Here is a 21,043-nt window from a genome sequence, read left to right on the forward strand (position 1 = left end):
GTTTTTTTATTAGGATAAAAGGAAAATCTGTGCTCACTGGACAAATGTCTGCCACAAGGTGTCAGCTTGGCTCTAACTGCTGAGTAACCCCCATTGCCCAGTGCCATCAAGCTGATTCCAACTCACAGAGACCCTACAGGACAGAGAACTGCCCCGTAGAGTTTCCGAGGAGTGCTTCGTGGATTCGAACTGCTGACCTTTTGGTTAGTAGCTGTTAACCATTACACCACGAGGGTTTCCAGTACAGTCTACTGTAATTTTAATGTCCTTTGAGTAAATCAAGGGGTGAAATGAAAGCAGGTCAAAATGCTAATGTAAGTGACTAGTCATGGAGTTTTTCTAGAATTATCTGTTATGTTGCATGTATGCATAAGAAAAAATTACTTCTCAAGTACTCAATGTAAACTCCTAACACTTTGTGACAAGTGCCAGTGTGAAACACATGAAGGAAATATTCTCTCACGGGAGAACAAAAAGGATTCATTTCTCTCTGACCCTAAACTCTACCAAAGTAAGTCCTTTCAAAAGTAAAAGCTTTTTCATAAAAATCATTCCTCGTGGCTTTTTCTCTAGCTGTTCTTTTCACTCTCTGGGTATTTTCAGATGTTACAGGTGATGAAAATACATGGTGGGCCTGTGATCTAGTTGTACGGCTTTTCTATAGGAATTATGTTCTTTTTCCCCTTAAAAAAAAAATCTCAGCCTCTTTATATTCAGAAAGGAAAGACTTAAGCAATGTATTGTCAGAAGCGACCAAGGATCAGGGACTGTGGGGTAAGAAGGAAGCTTAGGTATGCCGGGCTGTGATCCAGGTGTGCATAAAATCATGTAAAATGCAGTCAGGAAGAGAAATAACACATCCTAAATGATTACCTTTCTCAATTCTGATTCAGTTTTATAAATGACCAACAAACTTCCATAAAACATTTGTAGGATCAACAGTGTATTTTATTATACATCTTAGATTTATACATTTCATATATGCTTTTAAAGCTTCAATTAACAAACAGTTGAATACAAAATAAAAAATACATAGGAAGCAGTGGTTCTCAGGCATGGAGATTAGGAGGAAATCGGAGCGAGTTTTTCCCTAGCATTTAGTGATGATTACGAACCGTGACAGTGGAATGTCTCCTGACCTAGCTGCCTTTCTGACTGAATTTTATTACAGTGAACAGCTTTGTTGTTGTTGTAAGCCATCAAGTTGACTCTGACTCCCTGGCGACCCACTAGGTCAGAGTAGAACTGCCCTGTAGGGCATCCTAGGCTGTAATCTTTCAGGAGCAGGTCACCAGGTCTTTTCTCCCATGGAGCTGCTGTTGGGTTTGAACCACCGACCTTTCGGTTAGTAGCTGAACCCTTAACCATTGTACCACCACGGCTCCTTTAAATAGCTTTTGTAGGTATGATATTGCATAAATTTATAACCTGTATTTTCTTGACGTCTTCAAGACCTAAACGATTATTTTTCTCCTAATAGAGCTCCAAGATCATCCAATGAAAATAATATTGTCCATAAACTCTCTGGAGCATCTGCCTAAGAACCACTGCCCATGGTTATTCAATGTCTTCGGGCCTCACAGGATGAGGTAATGGTATGATGGATTTCTTCTCTGTGTCCCTGGAGAGTGCTTTCCTCATATCTGTTAGGAAGCAAAAGTTAATATAAGTACCGAAATATAAAAACATTTTATGTAAAACTCTTAAGTGTATAGGTAAAACTACGATACCATAAGCATCCTCGTCAGGCTCCCCGTTGCTGGCTGAATAGTACTCTATGACCGTCCTGTAGACACTGTAGCCCAACTGCTTGTACATGTTGACTGCAACCTGGTTAGATACTCTTACAAAGAGGTCAACAAAAAAGCCACCCTTTCTTTAAAAACAAAAACGAAAATGTTACAATGTGAGAAACCCTAGAAAACAGATGCATACATGTTAGAAGACAATACTTTGTTTTGACCACTCCTAAAATGATAGTAATAGGACCTTACATCTGATTACGCCATGTATCAATTTTTATTAGGATTTATGGTAATTATTTTGTAGTATAAAAAGATGACTTTCTGTGTGCATACTAACAGTGTAAAGCCTACAGGTTTTCTCAGAAGATAAGCCCCCCAAAAAACATTTTTCTTTAACCGCAGTTCTACACCCTGGCTTAAATTACTGCGTACTTCGTCATAGTAACTGATGTGCTCATTTTACACATTAGTCATAGCATACTGTTTTCACTCATACGTATAAACCTATTCCACACTGAAGATTATGAAGCATGACCCTATGTGGCCGTGACCCAGGTATAGCTACGGAACATTGGTCGAAGCCCTGAGGCCCCTCCATCAGTGACATTTCCTTGCTCATCCAGAAGTCTCTATACCCTCAATCTTGTGATGACAATCTCCTTGCTTTTTGCTATAGATTTAGCACCTACTTTCTCCTGTTCGTGGACTTTATATAGTGGAATCTAACTTCACATTCTCTTCTGTAATTTGCCTGTCGGTCAGTATTGTGCGATTCAGCCTCCTGTGTAGCCGCAGCTTGTTCATCTCCACCGCTTGTTGCGCGTTCCACCGCGTGACTGCACCAGTTGGCCGTGGTCCTACTGATAAGCGTTTCCAGTTTTCACTATTACAGACTACACTGCTGTCAGTGTTCCCGTTGTGTCTCACGGGGCAACATTTAAGGCCAGCAGCTAGAAGTGTCGTTACTGTTCGTTCGAGTATACACATCTTCAGCACCTATTAGACGATGCCAAAGTGCTTCCAACCAGACTGTACCAACCACACTCCCGCAGACGTGGGTTGAGTTCCATTCCCATAGTACCAGGGCTTGTTGTATCAAGCATTTATTATTTTTGCCAACCTTAGAGTGTAATGGTATCTTGGCCTTACAGTATGATGGTGTTCAATTTGCACTTCTGATTTCTAACAAGCCTTGAATACCTTTTTGTGTTTACCAGCTATTTGGATTTCTCCTTGTGTATAGTCTGTACAGGTCTTTCACTCTTTTTTTTTTTTTTTTTTCCAGTTGTAGGTCTCATACATTATGTATTCTGGACATTGAACAGTGTTCAATGTTTTGCCCGTATCTTCTAATTTTTGGCTTATTATCCCTATGGTATCTTTTCATGAACAAACTTCCTTAACATCAATGAAGTTGAATGTATGAACCTCTCCTTTACAGTTCACGCTTTTTTGACTTGTTTAAGAAATTCTTCTCTACCCTGTGGTCATGGAGATACTCTCTACTGTCTTCTAAGGATTTTTTAGTTTTGCTTTTCATGTCTAGGTTTTTTATGTCTGGTAAGGTAGTAATCTGGAAAAATATCTTCCCACGTGGCTATCCTATTGTCCCATCACCTTTCACACCACTGATCCGCAGTGTCTCCGCTCAGGTATGTCAGGCAGGAATCCACGGGAATCCACGTGTATCCACGTGTGCCTGGAGCTGTTCCTCCAAGTCTGTGTATGGTCTAGACAACTATCCCAGCCCTGATACACAGTCTTACCACAGTCCGATGGCTGGAGGAGCAGACCCACCCATTGTTATTCCTCAAGAAAACCTTGTCTCTTTTTGGCTCTCTGGATTCCTCTGTACATTTTAGAATCACCTTATCAAGTTGTACAAAAATACTTGAGATTTTGACTTGATGACATTGCATCTATGGATCACTCTGGGGAGAATTACGAGCTTTACAGAACCGAGCGCTATCACCTATGGACATAGTTTCTCTCTCCACTTAGGAAGGTCATCTTTAACGTCTCTCAGTAAAAATTTATCAACCTGAGAGTTCTTGTACAGCTTTTGTCAAAGCACTTGGTATTTCTCAAGGTCACTGCAAATGGCATCTTTTTCTGAATCTTATTTGTATACCGATATATAACAGATTTTTATACTAATTTTATATCCAACTTTTATTCCAAACATTTGTAGATTCAGTGGATTTTCAATTTGTACAATCATATCTGTGAAAAATAAGTTTTGTTTTTATTTTCTCAATCCTCCTGTCGTTGTTTTTTTTTTTTTTTTGCTTTAATAGTGTCTAGGATTTCAGTAAATTATTAAAGAGGGGCGGACTGCACCCACTATGCTTGTCCCTGATTTCAGGGGAAGAGCATCCAGCGCATCACCACAGAACTCGGTGTCGCCTGCAGGTGTTTGCAGACGCTGTTTTCATGTTAGAAAGTTCTCCCCTCCCATCTCCTAGTTTGCTAGCAGCTTTGTTTCTGTTTTCCACTAATAAATACTGGATTTTATGAAAGCTTTTCATCAATTTTTGTGTTTTTACTTTGGAACTATGTCATTGGGTACATAAATTCTGATTTGTTATATCTCCCTGAGGAGTTACATCTTTTATCAATATGCAATAACCCTTTTTTTACTCTGGTAATTGCTGCCTTGAGCTATAACATGATAATTATTCCAGTTTTTCTCCTCCTCTTGTTTGGAAATTATATACTACTTTAAATGTATACGTTTTAAAACATGCGTATGTATGTATGTACATGTACACACATACACACAAATAAGGATCACTTAAAGCTTAGCAACTATTATAAAATGAAAGATAACAGAAAGGACGGGAGCTTAGAGTCGTTTTCTACTCAGAGATAATCTATCTTATAAATATATTACGTTGTATGTACAAGCTAGTTAGAACCCGCCTCCTCACGCTTGTCCACCATACGATAATGCCACATACTTTTTCTTCTTTTAATAAGGTATGCCATTAATGTGTGTAAACTGTAATCTCACTAAAAAAATTTTCCTGTTCCTTATTAGGTCTAAGGTGAGTTTTTAAAATTATTACAGACTAGAGTTGACTTTTTTTTCAGCTCTCTTGTCTGAATGACCTCAAATTCCTCTTGCCCCCACCCTGGCTCAGAGTGTTTTGCCGGGCCACTATTCTTCAAAACTTACCTTTATTAAATCCATTAATTAAGTAGAAGTGAGGCCTCAAAAGCCCCTCTCAGCAACTATTGGCCACTTATGCATTTGGAGACGAGAAAGAAATGGCAGCCTGACAACTGATTAAACTTACATTTCATCCCTTCTAGTACAGGAGCTGGAAAAGGGAGTCTCCTTTTAATGAGGGTGCCTACCAGCTGGTGTCAAACCAGTTACAACTCATGGCCGTCCATGTGCGTCGGACGGGAGCTGGGCTCCGCGTGCCTGGGGCGGGAGCTAGGCTCCGTGTGCCTGGGGCAGGAGCTGGGCTCCACAGGGTTTTCAGTGGCTGATTTTTTGGAAGTAGAGCACCATGCTTTTGTTCGGATGCACCTCTGGGTGGGCTTGAACCTCCAACCTTTTGGTTAGCGGCCAAGCACATTAACTGTTTGTACCACCCCAAAGGCTACATAATGAGGGTGTTTGATATATAAAAATGCCATAACATTGGCAGTTCTCATACTGTCCACTGAGGCACCCCAGAGTGCCCCCACAAACTGAGAGGCACCACAGGGTATTTTAGATTTTCAGGGAAAAAAACAGAGTGAAACCGGACTGGCAGATTACTAGGTTGAGGTAGTTCACAAATTCAAAGTTAGATTCTGCTACATTTCTTTTTGATGGCATGATACCTTTCTGAAGCTGGGTTTTTAGCAATTGCTGTGATTAAAAAAAAAAAAAAATACCAAATAAAAACGTGAAGTGGGAATGCAGGTGGTGGTGTTGAATCTGTTTCCAGGATTTGAGGAGTCATTCAGTGCCCACGTGCACACATATCCCATTAGCAGGCAAACACAGCTATTTAGGAATGAAATAAAAATATTGTTTCTTTCCATATTTTTTTTCCCAAACAGCTATTAGGTTGTTAAGCCAGAAGTAAATACTGACTAAGCGGTTGGAACATAACTGCTTAAGACTGAACTGTTTGGTATTTGTTTGGGGCTAGAAACACTTTGAAGGAATTACTGAGACACTAAGGGCAACGTAAACAGAATCTGGGTACATCTGCATGGTGGCAAGAACACTTAAAAAAAAAACACCTCGAAGGCTGGTCTTAGATTCCACCGGGTACCCAGGTTATGACCTACAGCAGGTCACTCAACAGTCTGCCTTGATTTTCCTCAATGGCAAAGTGGGGACAATAATACTGCTCTCAAGTGTGAGGACTGGAGGCTGAAAATGAAATTCCTGCAAACTTTAAAGCACAAGAGAAATTCAGCCTGAAGGGGGAAAAAACTTGAGATGTTCGCCAAGAGAAAAACTGAAACGGTTAGGTTTATTTGAAAAGCAGGCTCTCACCTTTCTGAAATCTCCTCTAACAGCTCCATAAGTTTAGCAGCCAAACCAAGGCGTCGGAATTCCGGGGCGACAGACAGAGCCGTGACGTGCCCGTGCCACTCCTCCCTCGCCACCGAACCTTCTGCTTTCCCCATAACTGCCGACGACAATTTGCATTCAGTAATTAAACACACCTGATTTAGGCAAAATCTGTAACTGCTGTTGGCACATTTTTATTACAAAGGAAACAAATGGCAAAGCTTTGATTTTTAAGTACTATTTGAGGTCATCTGGCTAAGGATTAGTGCTTTTATTTGAATTTCACTTTCAATGTAATGTTAAATCTAATTCTAGAATCAGAATTAGAAGAAGTTTTAAAAAGGGATGATATACTACAAATTAATTTTCAACAAAGAACAAGCATATGTATATTTTTAAAATACAGATTTTATGTGTGTGTGTGTGTCCATATAACTGCAACAACCTGTAGCTCAAATTCGTGGTTAGTGTTAACAGTAATTCAATGCCTACAAATAAAGGTATTAACGTGTACCAAATACGTCATGTAGAATTTAACAAATACAGAATGAGAGATCTGAAAAGACAGACACCATGACCATCTGGCTCACTGGCGTGCCTCCTGGGCCTAGCACAGTGGCGAAAACCGAGATGACGTCAGTAAATTGTTCAGTAGTTGAAAACTCAGGCAAGGAGATTCTAGGCACCATGATTGTACTTCCAAGTCCACAAACTAAAACAATCAGGATGAAAACCTATGGAGTAAAACCGTGACTACCTACCCGCAAAAGTACCAGTGGTGTCATACTTACTGTAACCCATTAGCTCTCCACCAGGTGCCTCTGCCACAATGAAGTACTCTGGCCAGTGGGCGAGGTACTGTAAGTAAAAAGGAATCCCATACTAGAGTCACGTTAAGGAGTGTGGGAAGTAATGGACAGTAAGAAGTTCCCTTTAGAAAGTCTATTTGTGACTTTATCCTCAGTTCTGTGTATTTCTATAATCATAGAATTACATGGCATATTTAGGTTACCCTGATTTTTAAGAAACTCCCTGAACATATAACCTCAAATGTGGAATGGAGCCAGCACCACATAACAGAAAGCAGAAAACCAGGGCTCCACAGTTCTGTAACGTTTCACTCCTGATCACACTGTCTAAATCTTGGCATAGCGCTTAACTATCACCTGACATTTCTACCTGTTCACTGTCTCCTCTGTCAGAATGGGAGCAGCAGGGATCTCTAGTCTGTTGGCTCTATCCCTAGTGCCTAGAACAGTGCCTGAAACATAGGAGGTGCTTGGTACATTTATGTTTCCATAATTACAAGGGAAAACTGCAAATTAAAAACTAATGGCCAGTTTCTACCTGGGCTTCAGCGATAGACTGTGAAAATAACTTTTAGACTTAAGTACTTCAAGAAGCAACTTAACCAGTGTTTTCCCTCCAGTGATTTAAATTCTCCACTTCTGTTGGTGCAAATACAGAAACTCATTTACAGAGTCAAACATGTTAAGCGGGAATGCCTGAAAAATTTGCTCATTGCGTAACTCTTCCACCCTAGGCGCCTGTACTACAGACACAGGCGTCTTCTCAGTGGGAGAGGGGACTGCAGATTTATGAGGGGATGCCAATACTCATACATAAAGCAAATTCCTGGAAAAAACCTACTTAGCGTTAAACTCTTCAAACTCTCCTCTGAAGGACAGCTGCTATCTTGAGTACTCCTCAAACATAACCCTTAAAATGGCAGGCCAGCCCATCTTCCTGCCACCCAGCTACTGACATACAATATAACCACTAGGAGCAGACAGGTGACTTTCAAATATGGGTCCACATGGATTACGAGACTTTTTCTGTGAAATTTAGATGTAACTGGAAGCACGCTATATAAATTGATTTGTATCCTGATATTTTTACCTTACTACATGCGTGAAAATTTTTCTGTCGTTCATAGTTCTTCAAAAACCTTTTTAAAATACTAATGAAAACTAGAGGTTTTTTTTTTTTTTTTGCTTTTTCCACTCAACTTCATTTCTAACAAGTAGCCATGGTGTTGCCTAGAACTGTAATTAATTTTTACTGCTGTATAGTATTCCACTATGTGAATGAATAAACAAGTTAAATATCCTGTCTCCTGACAATGGGCATCTGAGCCATTCCAATTTCTCAAAATTTTTAAATCCTTCAGGAATACAGCATAATTTATTCTGTTATTGCTGTGTGTGAATGTCACTCCAAATCCCCTGTAATAAATACTTTTATGATGATATTACTCAGGGGTCAGCAAACTTTTTCTGTTAAGGTGCCAGATAGTAAATATTTTAGCCTCTGTGAGCCATGTGGTTTTTGTCAAACTACTCAATGTACAAAAGGCACAGACACTATGTAAATTAACTGGCATGGCTATGTTCCAATAACATTTTATAAAAACAGGCCGTAGTTTGCCAACTGCTGATATGACTGCCTCCATTTCTGATTATTTTTGGATTCCAGGAAATGGAATTACTCAGAAAGATTACAGCAGTTTATACTCTCACCGGCTATTTATGGGAATATTCTCACCCTCGCCAGCATTGAGTTTCATCATTTTTATTAATTCTTGATAATATGATAGGTAAGATATGGCATCTCATTTTGGTTTCAATTCACGCGTGTTGTAACCATGAGAATAAACTCTCATTAGCCTTCTCTATGCCCTCTTTTGTTAAATTATCAGTTAACAGACCCCTCCTATCTACCTGCAGTGGACATGGAGCTTAAATCCAACTGTTTTAAGCTGCTGAAACGTAGGGGTTGTGTGTCAGTGCGTCATAGCCTAGAGTACCCCAACTTCACACATCTTGGCTCACTTTTCTATTGGGGAGCATGAGAAACTGCTAGTTGTTACTCCAAATCCTTTCTTTTCTTTAGTAACGATCCCCAGTTTTCAGCTGGGCACATTCTTGGGCAGGTGTTGCATGATACAGGTGCCAGTCAGTGAGCCACAGGAGTGCTGCAGGGTACTTCCCGAAGGTGCCCTTGAAAGGAAGGACACTCCCTCCTCCCCTCTGCAGATCCTGAGGCCAGGAGCATGGATGTGATGCCTGGTGCTATGGCAGTCATCTGGGAAAGGAAGACAAAAGCTACCCTGGGAATGGCAGAGTGGCTGATCTGCCAGGAGCCCAGTCAGCTGGTGACTTCAGGGAACCACCACCTGCCCTGGACTGCTCATCTCCAGACTTGGTTTACAGCAGAGAGAAATGACCCATCCTGCTGAAGTCACCGTGCTTTCTGTTGTGTGCAGCCATACTCACAACTGAAGAGCAAGGTGGGAAGGGGGGCCGAATGTTAAAGGTTTATGTGAAGTCTATATAGTAACAGTGTGTCAAAGAGATTGAGAAAACTCTTGCTCCCAGTTATTTTTGAATTGCTTTCAATGTTGCTTGTGATATTCCCTGACCTGTAAATTTTTAAAGTTGTCAGTAATTGTCTTTTTCTTTGGTTTTCGCCATTTCTTTCATTCTTAGAAAGTCTTCATTTAACTTTTTAAAGAAAGGATACAGTTTCTGTAAGCGGATCCAAGTTACTGAAAGAAATAAGGGAAATGTCAATAGTAAGCAGAGTTTACAAACATAGGTTTAAATAGCCCATTAAAACTAAAAGGAAAACAACACATGCCAAATCCACAACTTTAACACCAACTTTAGGGCGAAAGAAAATGGTTTAAGTAAGGGCCAGCTGAGCCGTTACAGTGACTATAAAGGTATCTGTATGTTTTCATCTAACTGCTGCTGCTTTCCAAGTTTTTTGTATAGTTACTGAATCTACATCAAAAACTTTCATCTTCTAAAGGGCAGTAAATTGTTAATGCAATGGGAACGACTAGGTGTGCATGGCAGAAGAACAAGGTAGGCCACGCGGGCCCTCCCCACTGTCTCTGGGCCTTCCCTGACGAGTTTTTCTTCCCCTCTTCAGTCCTCTAAACATGGGCACTCTCGCCGCTCAGCCTTTGTTCCACCCTACACGCTGCTTTTTTTACATTCCAGTCTGCCCTTCCCCGCTACCCTATTCCTACGCTTTAATTCTGTCTTCTCAGAGGAAGCCTCCCCAAACGGGCTCTGACACTATGCTTCCAACTGCTGTGGAGCTGCCGCACCAGCATCCCCATCGCCAGCACCCCCCAGTCAGTGTTAACACGGACCTCCTCTTCCATCCCCAGTCAGCTCTCCCCTTCACCTTCTTATCCAGGGAACAGGCTTGAAGCCAGCTACCTTCAAGTCTTCTCCCTCACTTGGACCCCATTTCCTCTTCCCACACTCACGTGAATTCCTTAACGATGCCTGACACTCGATGCCTGACACTCACTACGTTTCTCCAGCCCAGAAGTTCTTAAACTTTTCCATCTCAGAACCCATTTACACTCTTAAAAATTACTGAGGACCCCAAAAAGCTTTTGTTTGTGGGCTATAGCTATCAATATTTAAAATTTCTGAACATCCATTCAAAAGTAAACCTATTACATAAAAAAAAAAACCTATTACACGTTAACATATATAACCTTTTTTTTTTTTTTTTACAAAAGTTACTATATTTTCCAAAACAAAAAGATTTACTGGCGAGAGTGGCACTGTTTTATCAATCTCTTTAATGGCTGGCTTAATAGAGGACAGCGGGATTCTGACATCTGCTTCTAGAGTCAATCTGTTGCAAGATCACACATCTAGAAAACTCCAGTATATACTTGTGAGAGAATGTGTGTGAAAAAAACAAAAAAAATTATCTTAGGATTATCATGAAAATAGCTTTAACCTCAGAGTCCTCGAAACAAACGTGGGGACCCCCTAGATGCCCAGGCCACACATGGAGAAGTGTACTTAAGTCCAGTGTGGGGGATTCCTCTCACACTTCTTGATGACTGTTTTTTATTCTCTCAGCTCTCCAACAGGCCTCCGTGCCCCACCCCCCCGCCCCCAATTGATCTCAGCAGCTTCCTACGTCACAGAAAATACAACAGTAAGAAGAAAGCTTCACCAAGGTCCCACAAACCCACAGAAACCATGGATGGAGTGCTGATGGGTAGATGGCACCCCTCACTACCTAGAACCCTGCTCCTGCAGTTCTCGCTCGGCTGGAAGACGTACACAGATATGCTATACACTTAGCCAGCAAACCTCTCGACAGTTTCGCACTCCCTTTTCACATGGCTTCCAAGCCCCACCGTCCTGGCTTTCCTTCCACGCACTACGCCAGTCTCCTTTACTGGCTTCTCCAGGTCTCTCAGCTCTAATGCATGCATGTCATGGGGTGCCATCCTTGAGCTGTTTTCTACTTATACTCACTGCATCACTGATATCCCCTAGCCTTGTGGTTTCACATACCGTCTATATGGTGTGGATCCCCAATTTCTATCTTCAGCCCAGACCTGAACTTGACACGCCCATGTCCAGCTGCCTACCTGACCTCTCCACCTGAGTGTCTTAAGTGCACTTGGCAGAGAAGCCCAGGTCCTCACAAGGCCGAGGATGGCCTCTCTAAGATCCAGCCCCAGTAACACTGACTTCCCATGCCTAGACTCCCATACTTGCTCTACTCCAGCCACACTGGCCTTCTCCCTGGATCTGAAACAGGTCCCTCTGCCCTCTGCCTGGAAGCTCCCCTACCCCAGATCACATCCCACTCCCTCACTTCCCCTGGATCTTTCTTTCTTCAATGGCATCTTTCCTGAACACCCTTTCTGCAGCTGAATCCCCACTTGCTTCCTATTTTCCTTCCTTGCTTTATTTTTTTTGCTTTGTATTTAACATTCAATCCCACGTTATATTTACCTATTTTCCCCCTAAAATGTAAGTTACATGGAGGCACCAGTTTTTGTCAGTTTTGTTCAATGCTGTATCCCCAGCACAAGCATATAGCAGACACTCGAATATCTTTCCAAGAATAAATAAAAGATGTGTTAATTACAATGTTTCTACATCTGTTGCATCTTTCCATCCCTACTGCAACACCCCAATCCAGTGATTCTCAGAATTTTCTACCGAAGTGCCCTCATCAGGAAGAGAGAATTAGGAGAAAACTGGCATATTCAGAAGAGGGCTTTTAACAAACCAAATGGTTCTTTAAAATCTAACGTTTTATCAGAAATGTTCGTGTATATTTTCCTTCTACTCCATCCACCTTCATATAAGTGTTGTCCCTTCCTAGGCCATCAAGAGGCTTTGCCTTGTCTGTTCTTGAAGCTTTAAGGTGCCCTGTCACCTCCCAGGCTGCACCTCCCAAACCCAAACCTTTGTCAAGTCATCATCTCTGGGGGACTGCCAAGGCCCCTAGGTGACTCACTGCCCTGTTCTACCTCTTCTAATCGCCTCACATCCCCAGTGATGCTGCTGCTGCTGCTGCTGGTCAGGGCCCCTCCTTTTGAGAACCACAGCTCCAGAGCCAATGGCCTTGGATGGGACTCCCCACTGCACCCATGCCCACCTCAGGCTCTATCACCTGTACCGTAGTTTACTCAGACATAGCTCACAGGCTGTGGGGATTCAGTGGGTTATTCCGTAGGAGACTGAGAACAGTGGCAGACTCCTGTGTTAACTATGCTGCTTTGACCAGGGCAGGCCCAGCAGGTTATTCTCCTCACAGGAGCAAATCTAAATTCCTCAACAATGGAGCCAAAGTTCAGCTTCTCTCTGACTACTCAGTTACAAAAACCTCCCCACTAGATCCACCTTGGAGCTCTGGTGGCGCACTGGTTAAGGGCTCGGCTGTTATTAAAGGTTGGCAGTTGGAATCCACAAGCTGCTCCCTGGAAACCCTATGGGGCAGACCCACTCCATCCTATAGGTTCTCTGAGTCAGAACCGACCCCACAGCAGCAGCTTTTTTAATACCCAAGTTGATCTCCTCTGTGGTCTGACCACCCCGCCCACTTCTCCCCTCCACACCCTCTCCCTGTTCTCTGGCCGGCTTATCAACATTTTATGCCTCCTCGAAGCCGCCTCCCTCTGTGAAGTTTCCCTGGCCGCCCATTCTAACCCTGCCATCTCAACGACCGGGTCCTCAGTTTTCACATACTACCCTGCGCTCTTCCAAAGTGGAGCCGGGACTGACAGACGATGGGACAGGCAGATACGTGATGAAGCCAACGCAGCAAAAGGTTAACTGTAGGATCCAGGTGATGTGTCTACAGGCGTTCGCAGTAAAACTTCTGCCCCAACGTTCAGAAGTTTTCCTTTTCTTTAGGAAAGAAAAAGGTAGCTGCACGTTACAGGTCCTGCCTGACAGCGCTGTGCGCACGGAGAAGGGCGTCTGGCTGGGAGCGGAGCTGCAGGAGCACGTGACAGACACAGCCCCCGAGGGCGGCAGCCGCGGCCGGGCTGCGGGGACCGCAGTGTCAGCAGGCGGCCCTGCGCCAGCCGAACCCCGGGGACCCGCCGCACGGCCCACGCTCCGCGCCGGACACCCCGGCCTCCGCCCAGCTCGGCCGCGCTCACGGCCAGGAGGCGGCAGGGCGGGCCCCGCGGGCCCGCAGGGGCGCACGGGAGACGCCGCAGGCCCCGGGCTCGGAAAGGCCGGCCGGCAGGCCGCGACCGCTCGGGGCGCCTCACTCACATGTTGTTGAAGCGGAACAGGTCGTCGCACGTGAAGGCTCGGAGCGTGGTCATCGCGCCGCCGCCGCCGCGGAAGTCGGCTCGCCGCGCCCCCGCCCCGCCGGAAGTGGCCCCTCGGCCGGCCGGCGGGCGGGGAACTACTTCCGGGCCACGGGTTGCTGGGCAACGACTGGCCGCGACGCAGCTCCCCCTGGTGGCCAGATCCTGCTCCTGTAAAGTGGTGGTCTCTCTTTTCCGAGCCTCATAACCCCGCCTTAAAAATGACTGAATAAAAAAGGCGATGTGATCACCTGGGAAGGAGGAAAAAACTGCCAGGAATTAAGAATCAAAACCAGAAAAGCAGGGTTCAGAATCACTTGCGAGCCTCATGGGAAAAAGAAAGCAGCAGGTGGAGTGGAATGGGAGAATTCATGGTCCAGAGTGGCACTGTCCCATAGAAACATGAAGTGAGCCCCATATCTAGTTGTTGTCATTGTTAGTTGCCACTGAGTCTGATCCGACTCATGGCGACCCCACGTGTGCACAGTAGAACTATGCTCTGCAGGGTTTTCAAGGCTGTGACCTTTCGGAAGCAGATTGCCAGGCCTGTCTTCCAGGTGACTCTGGGTGGGTTCTAACTGCCAACCTTTCGGCTAGTCGTCAAGTGCTTAACCATTTCCATCACCCAAGGACTCCATATTTTCTGCTAACAACATTTAAAAACATAAAAGAAAGGCAAAATAATTTCAATAATATATTTTGCCCAATATATCCAAAATATCATTTCATCATAAAACAAAACGTTAGTGGGATATTTTCTTCATACTAAGTCTGTGAAACCTGATATACATTTTACATTTGCAGCATATTTCAATATGTGAGCTAAACTGTCAACAGAGATATGTGTTCTATATTTAGATTTCATAAAATATATGACTAAAAAGTAGATTCACATACCCCAGTGGTACCAAACATACTGTCTTCAAGTAACTGAATTGAACATATTTTAAATTTTAAGTTAATAAAAATTAAAGTTAAAAATTCCATTCTTCAGTTGTACTAGCTACATTTCAAGTGCTCAGTACCCTCATGTGGCTAGTGGCTACCATATTGGATACATAATTTCAAACACTAACAAATGAGCATATTCTTCCCACTTTTGAAGATTCCGTCCCCTCACTCCTTTGCAAAGCAACTACTGTGGTCTCTTAGGTGACTGGCTGCACGTCAAACCAACGCAAGTAACCCTCAAGAAGAAGTCATATCCCTATCTTTGGGGCCCCAAGTTGCTCCACAGGTGCCTCCTTAGCAATCCCCTGCCCAGACATGTGGCTCAGACATTGAAGGAGGAGAAGGAGAGAAAACAGATGGTTGAGGAAGCAGGTAAGCCCAATAAAGATCGCCAAAGGCCCAAGCTCAGCTCCAGTCATTGTTTCCAACCTCAATAATCAAGACACATTAGTGTAAACACACCTGTAACAGTCCGTAAGTGGTGCAAATTCATGTCCACAGGTACTAGAGATGCCCCAGGAGGGCAAAATGAATAAGCACAGACAGTTGCTGCCATGCATTTTAAACAGGGAAAATTTTTAGAGGCAGTTTTGTATTAACAAGATTAAATTTTATTTCAGCATTAAACCAAGCACATTAACTGAATGTCAAAGGTTGAGTTTTAGAAGAAAGAACAATCACAGTTGTCACACAAATATAAAATCAACATGTCAAAATTTTATTTAATTCATTAATTAATAAAAGAACCAATACAACAGGAACAGACAAATGCATACCTATGTTCATTGCAGCATTATTCACAATAGCAAAAAAGTGGAAACAACCTAAATGCCCATCAATAGATGAATGGATAAGTAAGTGTGGTACATACATACAATTGACTACTACTCAGCAGTCATGAAAAATGACATCTTACAACGTGGATGAACCAGGAGGACATTACATTGAGTGAAATAAGTCAATCACAAAAAACAAATATTGTATGCTTTTTTATAAAATTATGCAAACAGGTAAATACACAGAAACTGATGTTCATTGTACACCCAGAATGCTCCTTAGAAGCAAGAATGGCGAGACTACGTCTCATAATTTGGCCATGTTATCAGGAGGGATCAGTCCCTGGAGAAGGACATCATGCTTGGCAAAGAGGAGGATAAACGAAAAAAAGCAAGACCTTCAAACAGATGGACTGACAAAGTGATTGCAACCATGGGCTCAAACAGCAATGATTGTGAGGATGGCACGAGACTGGGCGGTGTTTCATTCTGTTGTGCTTAGGGTCACTATGAGAAGGAACCGACTCAACTGTATCTAACAACAACAACAATATTCATTAGTGGTTCAGGGAAGGGAGGGTTAAGAGGGAGACATACTCCTTAGGTAGTAGTCATTTTTGTTTATGGAAATGAGAAAGGTGTTACCAAATACGGGTGAAGTTTGCACAGCATGATGGATGTAATTGATGTCAATAAGATGTATATATGGAAAAAGGATGAAGAGACAAATGATAGGTTGTGTATGGTTTTGCAACAATAACAACAACCAAAAAAAAGGGGGGGGAGAATACTAATTGTTGTTGTTGTTAGGTGCCATCGAGTTGATTCTGACTCATAGCAACCCTATGTACAACAGAATGAAACAATGCCCAGTCCTGTGCCATCCTCACAATCCGTGCTATGCTTAAGCCTATTGTTGTGGCCGCTGTGTCAGTCCATCTCATTGAGGATCTTCCTCTTTTTTGCTGACCCTCTGCTTCACCAGGCATGATATCCCTCTCCAGGGACTGATCCCTCCTGAAAATATGTCCAAACTATGTGAGACAGTCTCACCATCCTTGCTTCCAAGGAGCATTCTGGTTATATTTCTTTCAAGACAGATTTGTTCATTCCTTTGGCAGTTCATTGTATATTCAATACTCTTCACCAACACCACAATTCAAAGGCATCAGTTCTTCAGTTTTCTTTATTCACATGCATATGCGGCGATTGAAATCACCATGGCTTGGGTCAGGTGCACCTTAGTCTTTAAGGTGACATCCTTGCAATGATATTCCTGGTTCCGCATCCTCTTCTGAATCCGCTTAGAATTTCTAGCAGTTCCCTGTTGATATACGGCTGCAGCAGCTTTTGAATGATCTTCAGCAAAATTTTACTTGTGTGTGATATTAATGATATTGTTTGATAATTTCCAGATCTGGTGGGATCACCTTTCTTGGGACTAGGCATAAACATAGATCTCTTCCAGCTGGTTGGTCAGGTAGCTGTCTTCCAAATTTCTTGGCATAGATGAGTGAATACTTCCAGCGCTGCATCTGTTCATTGAAACATGTGAACTGATATTCCGTCAATTCCTGGAGCCTGGTTTTTCGCCAGTGCAGCTTGGACTTCTTCCTTCAGTACCATTGGTTCCTGCTCATATTGTACCTCCTGAAATGGTTGAACATCAACTGATTCTTTCTGATATGGTGACTCTGTGTATTCTTTCCATCTTCTTTTGCTGCTTTCTGAGTCATTTAATATTTGCCCTGTAGAATCCTTCAATATTACAACTCGAGGCTTGAATTTTTTCCTTAGTTCCTTCAGCTTAAGAAATGCAGAGCGTGTTCTCCACTTTTGATTTTCCATCTCCAGGCCATTGCACATGTCATTATAATACTTTGTCTTCTCCAGCTGCCGTTTGAAATCTTCTGTCCAACTCTTTTACTTCATCATTTCTTCCTTTCACTTTAGCTACTCAATGTTGAAGAGCAAGTTTCAGAGTCTCTTTTGACATCCATTTTGGTCTTTTCTTTCTTTCCTGCCTTTTTAATGACCTCTTGCTTTCTTCATGTATGAAGTCCTTGATGTCATTCCACAACTCATCTGGTCTTCAGTCATTAGTGTCCAGTGCATCAAATCTATTCTTGAGATGGTCTCTAAATTCAGGAGGGATATACACAAGGTTGGCTCCATTGACTTATTCTAATTCAGTTTCAATTTGAACTTGCATATGAGCAATTGATGGTCTGTTCCACCTCGTTCTGACTGATAATATTGAAGTTTTCCATTGTCTCTTCCCATAAAAAAAAAAAAAATGTAGTCAATTTGATTTCTGTGTATTCCATCTGGCAAGGTCCAGGTATATAGTCACCATTTATGTTGGCGAAAGAAGGTATTTTTAATGAAGAAATCATTGGTCTTGCAAAATCCTATCATGAGATCTCCAGCATCATTTCTATCACCAAGGCCATATTTTCCAACTACTGATCCTCCTTCTTTGTTTCCAACTTTCACATGCCAATCTCCAGTAATTATCAATGCACCCTGACTGCATGTTTGATCAATTTCAGACTGTAGAAGTTGGTAAAAATCTTCAGTTTCTTCATCTTTGGCCTTAGTGGTTGGTGCATAAATTTGAATAATAGCTGTCTTCCTTGTAAAAAAAAAAACCAAACCCACTGCCGTCGAGTCGATTCCAACTCATAGCGACCCTACAGGACAGAGTAGAACTGCCCCATAGAGTTTCCAAGGAGCACCTGGTGGATTTGAACTACTGACCTTTTGGTTAGCAGCTGTAGCCCTTAATCACTACGCCACTTGTAGGCGTATGGATATTATCCTATCACTGACAGCATTATACTTCAGGATAAATCTTGAAAAGTTCTTTTCGACGATGAATGCAAGCCCATTCCTCTTCAAGTTGTTCCCAGCATAGTAGACCATACGATTGTCCAATTCAAAATGGCCAATACTTGTCCATTTCAGCTCACTAATCCCTAGGATATTGATCTTTATGGGTTCCATTTCATTTTAGACAATTTCCAATTTTCCTAAATTCATACTTTGTACATTCCACATTCTGATTATTAATGGATGTTTGCACCTGTTTCTTCTCATTTTGAGTAATGTCACATCAGCAAATGAAGGCCCTGAAAGCTTGGCTCCATCCACGTCTTTAAGTTCGACTCTATTTTGAGGAGGCAGCTCTTCCCCAGTAGTCTTTTGAGTAACTTCTGACCTGAGGGGCTCATCTTCTGGCACTATATCAAACAATGTTCCACTGCTATTCATAAGGTTTTCACTGGCTGAATCTTTTCAGAAGTAGACTACCAGGTCCTTCTTCCTAGTCTGAGTCTGGAAGCCCAGCTGAAACCTGTCTGCCATGGGTGACCCTGCTGGTACTTGAATACCGGTGGCATAGCTTCCAGCATCACAGCAACATGCAAGCTCCCACAGTAGGACAAGCTGACAGACACGTGGGGGCTGATACTAATTAGACACAACCAATTACCTCATGAGATTAGTTCTCTTGGTTTGGAGGCTTAGTTAGGGCTGTGGTCTTGTGGGACAATTCAGTTAATTGTTATAAAATAGTTCTTTTTTTCCCCAACATTTTATTATGTTTTAGGTGAATGTTTACACAGTAAATTAGTTTCCCATTGTTCTAGGGTAAAATCACCACAAAGTTACAGTAGAACAAACAGAAAGGTTTTTTTCAGCCTATGTTCAGAGGCAAAAGTAGGAAGCGCACAAGCATGCTGCTAGAGCCATGTCTGTCTGAGTCTGAGGAACATTACAGAATCATCGGTAGATATTAACATCACAAATGGGCAAAACCATTGAAAGCTCCACCTTTTCAAAGATTGGTTGAAAACTGTTAAGTCACTGTGATTCTACATTTTGAATCTCCTTTCTTCACAATCATTGGTACAGGTTTCAGTAGCGACAGTCAGGAGGGTCCTCACTGGTCCAACAAATCTTAACTATTCACTAAATGCTAACAGAAAAAGACTGGAAACTATGTGGATCTTTAATGCTGTTTATGATTTGTTTATGTGAACGTTCCCTAAAAGATGTTTTCCAAGATTGTCCTAGCTATTGTCTTTGCACCTCAGGGCCCAGTTGATGTGTCCTTGTGGGTCCTTGTGAGTCCAGCTTTAGCTGGGTCACATTCCTTATGCTCAAGGGCAAGGAATAATGGCTTTAATTGCCTCCTAAATCACCATCCAACAATTTACACACAAATTGTTCCTTGATGTTGGTTGTTATCCCCGCAATGTGTCAGCCCTCTCCCCATTTCCACCCTGTCTTCCCTATTTCTATCCCTCCAGTTTTCCTGCTCCTCCTTGCCTTCTTATCTTTGTTTTTGGGCAAATGTTGCCTATTTGGTCTCGTATAGTTGATTGCTCTAAGAAGCACATTCCTAATGGGTATTATTGTTTATTTTATAGGCTAATCTATTATTTGGCTGCAAGGTGACTTCCGAGAGCGGCTTCAGTTCCAGGTCAAACAGGTGTCTTAGGGTGATAGTCTCGGGAATTCCTCCAGTCTCTAACAGTCCAGTAAGGCTGGCCTTTTTTTTATGAATTTGATTTTTGTTCTATTTTTTCCTCCCTTGCTAACCAGGACCTTCTATTTTGTCCCTGGTCAGAGCTGTCAGTAGTGGCACCCAGGCATCATCTAGTTCTTCTGGTCCCAGGCTAGAGGAGGCTGTGGTTCGTGTGGTCCATTGGTCCTGTGGACTAGTTGCTTCCTCGAATCTTTGGCTTCCTGCTCTTTCCTTTGCTGCAGCAGAGAAGAGACTAATAGCTGTATCTTAGATAGTCATTCATAAGCTTTTAAGACCCCAGGTGCTACTCACCAAAGTATGATGTAGAATATTATCTTTATGAACTACGTTATGCCAATTGACCAAGATGTGCCCCAAGACTATGGTCCTTAGGCTTCAAGCCAGGTGTGTTTGGGTATGTCTGAGAAGTTTCTTTAATTGTGTCCCCTATGTATTCTATTTATAATGTAGTTCTTTATGTTCTACCTTCCAGTATGGTGAGTAGTGTCTGAGGTCTTAAAAGCTTATAAGCAGCCATCTAAGATACAATTATTGGTCTTTATTTGTCTGGAACAAAGCAAAAGAAGGAAATCTAATAATCAGAGAAGGAACTGGACTACAGGACTAACTGTCTACATGAGCCACTGCCTCAGCCACTCTGAGACCAGAAGAACTAGACTGTGCCCAGCTACTGCTACTGAAGGTTCTGATCAGGAACATAATAGACAAATCAAGACAAAAAGGGAGAAAAATTTGGAACAGAACTTCCAATTGTTGAAGAATCCAGGCTTACTGGACCTACTGAGTCTGGAGGCATCCCAGAGACTATGGGCCTCAGTTGCTCTTCATACCTTGAACTGAAAATTTGCCCTGAAGTCACCTTTAAATAAGTAACAGTTTAGCCCAAAGAGTAAA

General features: G+C 42.5%; 1 protein-coding gene across 2 annotated transcripts; it reads right to left on the minus strand.

Moving 5' to 3' along the window:
• Positions 1-907: 907 nt before the first annotated feature.
• Positions 908-13,929, minus strand: NAA20 (N-alpha-acetyltransferase 20, NatB catalytic subunit). Of its 2 annotated transcripts, XM_003411744.4 has the most exons (6): positions 13,833-13,929; positions 9,790-9,814; positions 7,059-7,149; positions 6,250-6,385; positions 1,731-1,876; positions 908-1,643 (listed from the first exon to the last, which is right to left on the minus strand). In XM_003411744.4, exons 1-6 carry the CDS (start codon positions 13,883-13,885, stop codon positions 1,558-1,560), a joined length of 537 nt encoding a protein of 178 aa, XP_003411792.1. In that variant the 5' UTR covers positions 13,886-13,929; the 3' UTR covers positions 908-1,557. The 2 variants fall into 2 exon arrangements, with proteins under 2 accessions (XP_003411792.1, XP_064131799.1); XM_064275729.1 differs by lacking the exons at positions 9,790-9,814; positions 13,833-13,929 and adding an exon at positions 9,099-9,657 and having other exon boundaries at positions 7,059-7,125.
• Positions 13,930-21,043: the final 7,114 nt, after the last annotated feature.

Source organism: Loxodonta africana, chromosome 24 (genome assembly GCF_030014295.1).
Source record: "Loxodonta africana isolate mLoxAfr1 chromosome 24, mLoxAfr1.hap2, whole genome shotgun sequence".
Classification (NCBI taxonomy): domain Eukaryota; kingdom Metazoa; phylum Chordata; class Mammalia; order Proboscidea; family Elephantidae; genus Loxodonta; species Loxodonta africana.

Coding starts and splice junctions, on each gene's coding strand:
- NAA20 (XM_003411744.4), bottom strand. CDS start 13,885: ATGACCACGCTCCGAGCCTTCACGTGCGACGACCTGTTCCGCTTCAAC. Junction 6,386..7,058: donor TGGAGAGCTAATGGGTTACA/GTAAGTATGACA, acceptor TGTCGTCGGCAG/TTATGGGGAAAGCAGAAGGT. Junction 1,877..6,249: donor TTAGAGGAGATTTCAGAAAG/GTGAGAGCCTGC, acceptor TTGTTTTTAAAG/AAAGGGTGGCTTTTTTGTTG.